This window comes from Populus euphratica, unplaced genomic scaffold (assembly GCF_000495115.2).
Source record: "Populus euphratica unplaced genomic scaffold, PopEup_1.0 scaffold20.1, whole genome shotgun sequence".
NCBI lineage: Eukaryota > Viridiplantae > Streptophyta > Magnoliopsida > Malpighiales > Salicaceae > Populus > Populus euphratica.
The window spans coordinates 2372689-2381961 of NW_011499854.1; the positions used below are offsets into that span (position 1 = coordinate 2372689).

At 32.4% G+C, this 9273-nt stretch overlaps 1 protein-coding gene and 1 pseudogene across 2 annotated transcripts in view; both read left to right on the forward strand.

The window, feature by feature from the left end:
* Nucleotides 1–1625: 1625 nt before the first annotated feature.
* Nucleotides 1626–4072, forward strand: LOC105122677 (triphosphate tunel metalloenzyme 3-like; annotated as a pseudogene).
* A 3384-nt stretch (nt 4073–7456) lies between these two features.
* Nucleotides 7457–9273, forward strand: part of LOC105122676 (protein S-acyltransferase 24-like) — a 9530-nt gene continuing 7713 nt past the window's right edge. For both annotated transcript variants that reach the window (XR_841733.1, XM_011021937.1), the window contains exons 1-2: nt 7457–8061; nt 8616–8756. Coding sequence is in view for 1 of the 2 variants with exons in the window: in XM_011021937.1 (XP_011020239.1) it covers nt 7774–8061; nt 8616–8756 (429 nt within the window). In the remaining variant the exon portion in view is untranslated. The remainder of the gene's footprint in view (nt 8062–8615; nt 8757–9273) is intronic.

The following is a 9273-nucleotide window of genomic DNA, read 5'->3' on the forward strand; positions in this document are numbered from 1 at the left end:
TTTTCGCTCATGATATTCACCAACACTTGTAGGTGCGATAGCAGACTGTGGTGCCATCGGACGAGCTAACCCCATTGATTTGGATTAACATGGCTGCCATGCACCCTGTGATCATTAGCATGGAAACTAGTTTTGGTGCCTTGGTCTTGGTCATGGTGGAAGATTACTTTGTATTGGAATTAATGAAAAAATCCCTTTTTTTTAAGTAATCAATGGTCAGCTTACATGTATTGAAATTTATGATATTTAAACTAATAATTTTTAATAATTAAATTCAGAATCTTATCATTTAAGTTGGTTTTAATTTCTCATGTTGGAGCTTGGTAATTTATAGTGATTTGGAGAGAAGGCATGTTGCAAATTTCATAATCGCTTGAATTAATTGTTGTATTAAAAGAGCATTTATTTAACTGCTCTAATTTAATCCACAACTCTTCCAACCAAATGTTTTCTTTTTCATTTTTCAGTTTTAGTGGTTTTAAAAACGTTGTTCGTTTTTAAATTCAATACATCTATAATACTTTTTTTTTATTCCCATTCAGAGCTTCCTCTTCTATTTCATCTAAGATAAAACTCCATGTTACAACTACAACAATATCAATGTTAATTATGCATCATTAGTTATGAGAAAGTAATTGTTTTTGTGGATGAATTTTTTTAAAAATTATTTTTCACATGTTTTTAAATAATTTTAATATATGAATATTAAAAATAATTAAACAATCTGAAAAATGTTATTTAATATATTTTTTATTAAAAAATATTTTTAAAATCTTGTTCTATATTACATTAAAAAACCAATTGAAAAAAAAAATGTACGTGCTAGCTGCTTGGAGTAAGCTATTGTGATTATGAACTACTAGTTTTTTAATGTTTAATATTATAATATTGGTTATTTTTTAAAATAATTTTTATTTAAAAATATGTTAAATTAATATCTTTTTATTTTTAAAAGTTATTTTTAATTTCAGTATATTAAGATAATTAAAAAAATTAAAATTTTGACAAACAATATTTTAAATATTTTAATTGTAATATCAAATATGGTTAATATCAATTTAAAATAAAAAATAAATGTTAAATAATTTTTTTTCTAATTTCATGATATTAACATAATTAAATTTGAATTGGGCTTAAACAAATCAATTAAATCACTAAAAATCCTCCTGGATCAACTGAGTTTATAGAATCAATGTTTTTTTTTTTTTGTTCAATTTAAACCAAGCTTCGACACATGTTTTATAGACAAACCTCCCAAGTAAGCCGAGTTTAACAAATATGGTTAAGCTTGATAACAAGTAGTAGGCATGACAAGTCGTCTACAACGATTTTTTCTCACGAGGGTTACCCGCCTCTGTCCACGAACCAACAAATGCCAAGACGAAAAACAACAAAATTCCAAGTCAAAATTGAAGACAAGTTCCAAGAATCCCGAAACCCACCATCGCCACAACAACCACCTTCTCCTCCTCAACCACTGCTACCAGCACCTCCTCTCTCCTCCACCTCTTTGAGCTCTCCAAGTTCCACCATATTGGTCTCTCCCCATAACCAAAACCCCACAATAAACCACTATAAAGATTAAAACTTTTTAACAAAAAATCCACAGAGCAACTGAATTCCTTATGTAGGTGGAGGTGAAATTGCGTCTGCTTGATGCAGCAAATCACAGCCTGTTGAAAGAAATCCTTTCACCATTTCACCTAAAAAAACTCAACCAAAAAAAAATGTATTTTATGATTCTGCTAATGGCGTTCTTGCTTCTCAAAGGGCAGTGCTTCGCTTGCGTTCATTCAATGATAACAACGATGAAAGCACGCGATGCATTTTGTCTCTCAAGGAAAAGGCAGTACTGATTAATGGGGTGAGTCGTGTCGAGGAGGATGAGGAGGAAATAGAGCCATTGATTGGAAAGCAGTGTGTGGAGGAAGCTAGCAAGTTGGGGTCGATTGAGTCGAGGGTTATTAAGAGGTGTAAAGACGAGTTTGGGATTGATGGGGAAGTGGGTTTTGTGTGTTTAGGTGGGTTTGAAAATGTGAGAGAGGTTTATGATTGGAGAGGTTTGAAGTTGGAGGTTGATGAGAGTAAGTTTAGTTTTGGAGTTTGTTACGAGGTTGAGTGTGAGAGCGATGATCCTGAAAGAGTTAAGAGAGAGCTTGAAGGGTTTTTGAAGGAGAATGGGACCGATTACAAGTACTCTGAGATGTCAAAGTTTGCGATTTTTCGAGCTAGGAAATTGCCTTAGTAAGTGAAAGATTAATTTTCGGACTTGTGTTTTATTTTTCTTTTTGATGTCTGAATGATTCTTGATGTGAAAATTGCTTGTTGGTGAATGATTGTCATTCATTGTTATTTTTTATATATTGTTGTTGGTGCTTTAGAAAATTGCACTCTTTACTTGTTCTGTTGTTATTGAGTAGTGACTGGATGATTTTGGATGTTTTGTGAGAGCACTGTTGTTTGCTGAATGATGATGTTTTTATTGTTAATGTGATCTAGCACTGTAGCTTCATCTGGGATAAATGTCAAAGCCTGGGAAATGACAATGGTCAAGGAAACCATTTAGATGTTTTCTCTTTTATTCTTTCATGAAACCTGGCCAATTCTTTTGAAGCTAGATGCCTAGTAACTGATTGTTCGACATTTGTTCATCATATTCGTTGTCTGAGATTCAGTTGCCAGTTGCGTAATACATCTTCTACAAAGTTCTATTTTTTTCTTGTTTAACATGTGGTTGCGTTCTTTTTGTACGATTGATAATTGATTCTGTTTTGCAATTGCTAACACTCATTTTGATCGCTTAGGTGGGTACTGTAAATAAATCTTCAATTTAATCTCAGCTGTTGAATTTTGTTGGGAGCATCCTATTTACAGCAAAATGCTTCTGTAATAACAGATGAGATGTAGTCACCAGAGAACTATAGTGATTTTTTTTTGTGTGCAGTTTTATTTGCTTTTGAAAACCAATATGTTTACGAATCCCCGGAATGAGTTGTGTCCAGATGCCTGTGAGCTCATCCATATTTACAACAACTAAGAAGTCTTCACAAGCCAATCACTTTGATTCACAAACTACTAAACAATTTCATCAGCTGGTTTAGCTACTCACTTGTCTCAAAGGAAGTTGCTTTGCACTGTTCATTACTTTTACCAAGTTTGTTTATCAAAAATTCACTTCAGTTCTTACCTTGGGTTGTTTGGTTGTTCCTTGTGGCTCTTGAAAGAGTTCATTGAGTTTCTTAGCGTGCATTCTTGATTAACTGTTATGAGGTAACCAGGCTATGAGCTTTCCTTGTGGCTCTTGAAAGAGTTCATTGAGTTTCTTAGCATGCATTCTTGATTAACTGTTATGAGGTAACCAGGCTATGAGCTTACAAGTGTAACCATTCTCTTGCATTTGATAACTTTCCTCGTACAGAAACTTGCAGATTTTTCATGTCTGTCACTTTGCATCACATCTTTCTTAAATGATGAGGTGAAGAATTGCGTTAGCGATGCATATTTTATTTACTTGGGTACGAGGCAAAAGAAAGGCAGTTTTTTTTCTTTCTGCTCTAGCCATGTCTGCAAGTCCTCTGCATGTTGTTAATTATGCCGTGCTTTCACTTATAAAGGGACAGCAAATTCATACCATTGTTTGAAAAGTTCACGATTTGCATGTTCTTTTGAGTGAATGAGGATGTCATTCTCAAACTGCAACCATGATTAATCTGACAATAAGATTTTCGTTGGCATTGCTATGGTGATTTATCCATTCATTCATCCTTTTGCAGGTTTCTCAGCACATGCCTATTTTGCGCAAGTGGTCCTGGCACTGGAACCCAGTTCGAAGACAATTCTGAAGAGCTCTAAATTTTCTTCTATTGAATGCATCTTGCTCTCCTGCTGCAGCTGCACTCTCCAGTAGACATCTATCTGGCCAGTGAATTCTATTTTTCTTGGCAATGCTAGTTTGAACGCTAACAGTAAATTATTTCTTTTCTGCAAGGCTGTTATACTATAGCCTTGAGATGTTTTCGTGTCCTCCAATTATTCATCCATCACATGCAGATGATCCTTTTTTATTGTGATCTTTTTTGTGTTGTCTGTTTGTTGGTGGCTTTCTGCTTGCCCCTAGAAGGAACTGAGTCGCAAGATAGCATGCTAGAAGTATTGTATTCAATTCCTGGAATATCCTCGAGATTCAAGAAGGGTTTATAAAACTGATAGGATCAATCACTAGAAAATGCTTGAGTTTGAAGCTGGTTATTGTGAAGTTTGGGTTCTTCAAAGGGAATCGAATCTCGACCAAATATTTTAATAGAATTCAACGCAAAATTATGAGGAAAAGTTCGAAGAGAATTCCAACGAGGGAATTCGTTGGAATAAAAAATAAAAAGCATTAAGCCAATCTAACAAGGGGACCGTATTAGCCTTTCTTGCAACGCTGTTGGAGATTGAGAGGAGTATCAAGGTCACACAACGATCCCATGATTGTGTCAAACAATTCTGGTTGTTTTTTCTAAAAAAATTAATTTTTTTTATTTTTTATTTTAAATTAATATTTTTTTAGTATTTTTAAATCATGTTTTAATATTAAAAATATTTTTTTAAAAATAACAACAAGTATACTTTCAAATATATTAACCTTTCTTACAACAATGTTGGAGATCTGTTGGAGATCATATTAACCTTTCTTGCAACAATGTTGGAGATTGAGAGGAGTATCAAGTTGACATAAGGATCCCTTGATTGTGTCAAACAATTCTTGTTGTTTTTTTTTTTAAAAAAAAATTATTATTTATTTTAAATTAAAATTTTTAAATCATTTTAATACTTTAATATTAAAAATAATTTTTTTAAAAATATATTAAAAAATAACTACTATAATACCTCCAAAACCTCCACCACTTTAACCACGCTGCAACAGTCAGCAGTCATCTCAAAATTTGGATTTGATAGTGGTGATACAAGCTCGAATGCACACCTAAGGATGCCTGGTACAGCTTCATGACACTTCTGCACTTGATCACTAGAATTTGGTGGCACATATGGATTCTGGGCTGGTGGGGTTGGGGGCTCTTCGGCCGGTGGAGGGAGATGAAAATGGGACGGTGGGCATCCGCATTGGCAGAGGCAAAACTTGGAAACTGGGCCAAACTGATACCAATGTGTTTGTGATTTACAACCTTGAGCACAGGAGCATGCACAGTTAGCATCTCCTAAGCAATCATTAACGAGAAATGCTAAGCAAACAAGAAAGGATTGCGAAAACTTGAAACCTCATTCTGCCTTCGCAACTCTCTTCCCTCTTTTTTACTTCTTTCTTGTACAGTCTGCTAGGTGTGCTTAGGCTTTTTACAGAGTGCTGTGATTATCCTTTGAGAGTTTTTTTCCCGAACTAGAGATTGCTGCTATCCGGATATGGTATGAATAAGTTAGAAAAAAATGATTGATTTTATCCTTTTCAACACTTTGCTTTTGGCTTCGAGTTCTCATTCTTAGTTGCTGGACTTTTCATAGGTATTTAGTTGACCATGACAATCTCACTTTAACTAAACACTAAAAATAAGTTTAAAATTGAAAATTGAAAAAGCCAGAGCTCATGTGTCCCTTGGAATTGTCTTTGAGCCTGGTGCACTGGTCTCTCTCAATACGAAATCTCGATTTTCTGGTGCTTAATTCAGTAGATGTACGAAGGAAATAATAAATATACGAAAATTGAGAAGAAAAATGTAAAAATATTGATAACATCAATTTATCTCAAGAATTGTATTAAAACTATCTAGTAAAAATATTGATATTCATCTTATAATGTAGCCTAAAAAAGTTATTAATTGAGTGATTGGTAAAAAGCAGTCACAAAATAGCTATAAAAATCAGTCACAATCTAAAAATAATCATTGATGAAGAAATTAAATGTTTAATTGCATTAAATGTGGTATGTTTTTGCTTTATCAACTATTTATTATAAAATATGGTCACAATCTTTTATAAAAATATATATTTATAAAGAATAAATCATTAAATAATAAGAATAAATTTGTTGTGAAGGTGTTTTCATCATTAAATGCTAGCTCATCTTAACTTGAAAAATGTTTAGTGTGAATGCATTGTATGGTGTGTTAGAAAATTATTATCATAAATGAGAGAGGATTTTTTTTAAAAAAAAAGGGTATATATAATAAGAGATCCTAGTATAAATACTTAATTGGTCAAAGTTTGATGGTATTTATCATTTAATAGAAAAGTAAAAAGAAGAATAGAAGCTATTGAAAAACTCTAGCTAATTTTGCATCGTTTTGATATAATAATTTAAAAAATAATTTTTTAAAAATAAAAAATATTATTTTAATATATTTTAAAATAGAAATATTTTAAACATTAATGGCAAGTACAATTCTAAACCACCATTACTTTACAGGTCACCTTTTCATTAAATATGCACATCATCGATTTTTTTATAAAATAAAGATAATATAGAAACTGGATTGAAAAAAAAACTTACCAATACAAAATTTTCAAAATAAAAAGTAATAATAAGCACACACTCAAATATCACCCATCCAATAATTATTTGCCAATTATCTCCTTAACAAATAGAAAAGCCGAAGAAGGTAGGTTTCTTTTGACTTCCATTTCGATAAATTAAATTTTTAACTATCGAATATTTAAGTATAAAAAAATAGACATAAAAAAGAAAAGGAAACATGTGGAAAAAAAAAAATAACAGTGGAGAGATTATCTATTATTTTTTTTGGTAGAACTAGATATGATTTTCTTTTTATTTATCTCTTTTGTATTGTAAGTATTCAGTAGTTATTAATTATAATTTGAGTATCATAATTTTTTTTTATTTTAATTCTTTCAAGATGATATTAATTTCAATTAGAGAGTAAATTAGCCAAAAAATACAGTAAAATAAAACAAATGCAATGGTTTATCCTAATTCCAAATTGAGATGTTACTTCATTAATTTTTTTAGTCAATTTTGGTTATTTTTACTTATTAGCATCTTTAAAAAAATATTGACAAAATAGCATGATTGAATTTTTTAATAAAATAACACAGTTTATATACATCACAATTAAAAAAAACAATATTTATTAAAAAAATCATCAATGCCTTTATTTTTCGCAACAGTTCACCATTTATTGTTTTGAAAAATCCTTTTCTTTCCATAATTTTTTCAATTGTTAGATCAATGCTAAACCATCATAGATCCTGAAAACAATTCCCACCCCAATTACAAACCCTAGAAGAAGCATAAAACAAAACAAAAAAGAAAAAATAAAAGTAATTGAGTAAAAGTACTAAGTAGACTGGAAATTATACCAAAACAAAAATCAAATCTTATCAGCACAAATACTTAAAACCCAAATCTTCAATTAAATAAATCTTTCAATATATATATATATATTCCTAAATTGACTAACCATATACTGCATCCTGGATAAAAAAAACTATAAAAAAGAAAGAAAAAAAGATGAAAATATCCGAAGAAACAAATAAATTATCGAGGGGAAAACAAGGGGAAGATTCATAATCATAGGCAAACTGGCTCTAGACCTTCGGCATCCTCCTGACTTTCTCTCTGGCAACAATCCTAAGGTCCCAGTCAACGCGGATGGCCAAATAACCCCACTCATAACTTTTCAGGAAAAAGCTCCCAAACAAACACAAAGCAAAACATCCTCTTTCCCCTTTCCTTTCCTTTTTAATCTCATCAGCACAAATACTTAAAACCCAAATCTTCAATTAAATAAATCTTTCAATAAATTCACATCTCCAAAGATGTCATCAGAGATTGAGATAGTAGAGGAAGATGTGGTGGCCCAATCCAACGATCGAGAATCAGCAGCTGTTAATGGAGGCAATAGTAATAATGGGGTTGCTGTTGCTGGAGAAGACAGCTTGAGAAATGATGTTTACACAGCAGCTGCTTATGGAGATTTGGAGAAGCTCCAGAGATTGGTTGAGAGTGAAGGATGTTCTGTTTCTGTACCTGATAACCTTGGTTATTATGCTTTACAGTGGGCTGCTTTGAATAATCGCACTGCTGCTGCTCAGTATATTATCGAGGTTTGTTTCAATTCTGGGTGGATTTTGGTTTTTTGACTGGTTTCTTGAAATGGGTTCTTTTGTTTTTTGTGTTCTTCAATGGATTTGTTCTCCTTGCTTCTTTGATTAGTTTTGACTGGTGGGTTTGATTTTGATGTATTGAAGGGTTTATTGATGCTTTTAAGTGTTTATTGTAAGTTCATTTCTCGATCAAAAGTGATGATTTTGATCTGGGTAGTTGGATTTTGTGGTCAAGTTTGTATCTTTTGGTTTGAATTTTTTGAACGAAGTTCAAATTGTTTGGTTTAGGTTTGATGCATTGATGGAGGTTTTTAAGTGCTTTTGTGTATTGATAGTGGAACTGGGTTTGCTTGTTAGTTCATTTTTTATGTATTTTTGGTAAAAAATTGATAATTTGATTTTGGGAACTTGATATTGTGGCAAAGTTTCTGTCTTTTAGCTTGTTTGTGTTGATCGAAGAGAGTTCAATTAATGATATGTGATGATATATGATTTGGATTTGATGATATAAGATGATCGACTGATTTGGTACTGGATGTTTTTCTGATTGCCAGCATGGAGGAGATGTAAATGCGGTAGATCATACAGGCCAGACAGCATTGCATTGGACTGCAGTCCGGGGTGCAATTCAAGTTGCTGAGCTGTTGCTACGAGAGGGTGCGAGGGTAAATGCTGCCGATATGTATGGCTATCAGGTTAGTGTAATCTTTGTTGTGCTAATACGCCTTCACTTTGTTTAAGGGAGAGATAAGAACTGTTTTATCAATTGTGTTTGAAGTTATATATGTGTTGTAGAATTATTACCTGTTTTTTAATTGGTACCTCTAGCGCTTGGTCATGAATGCTAAGCCAACTGTCTGGTGCATGTACTTCTACTGTTTTTTCTCTCAGTGGTTTATCATTCACGATAAACATATATAGGAAGGATGGGTATCTCAAAAATTTGAGACACCTTGATGCAATCTGTTTGCCTGTTAATTGACAGCGTTAAATAATGTCACAATGATTGTTTACATCATTATTCATGGAAAACTGCCTAACTAGTTGTGTTGATTCCCACCTTAGAGATGTTTGTGAGGGTATCTTCAGTCGTAACAATAAAAGTCTTGGGCTAGCAACAAGACAGTTGAAGTTTGATTGGTTATTTTATGCACAAATGATAAAAATATAGGATCATTTGAGGAGCTCTTCGCTTCCCTTTATAGGATACTC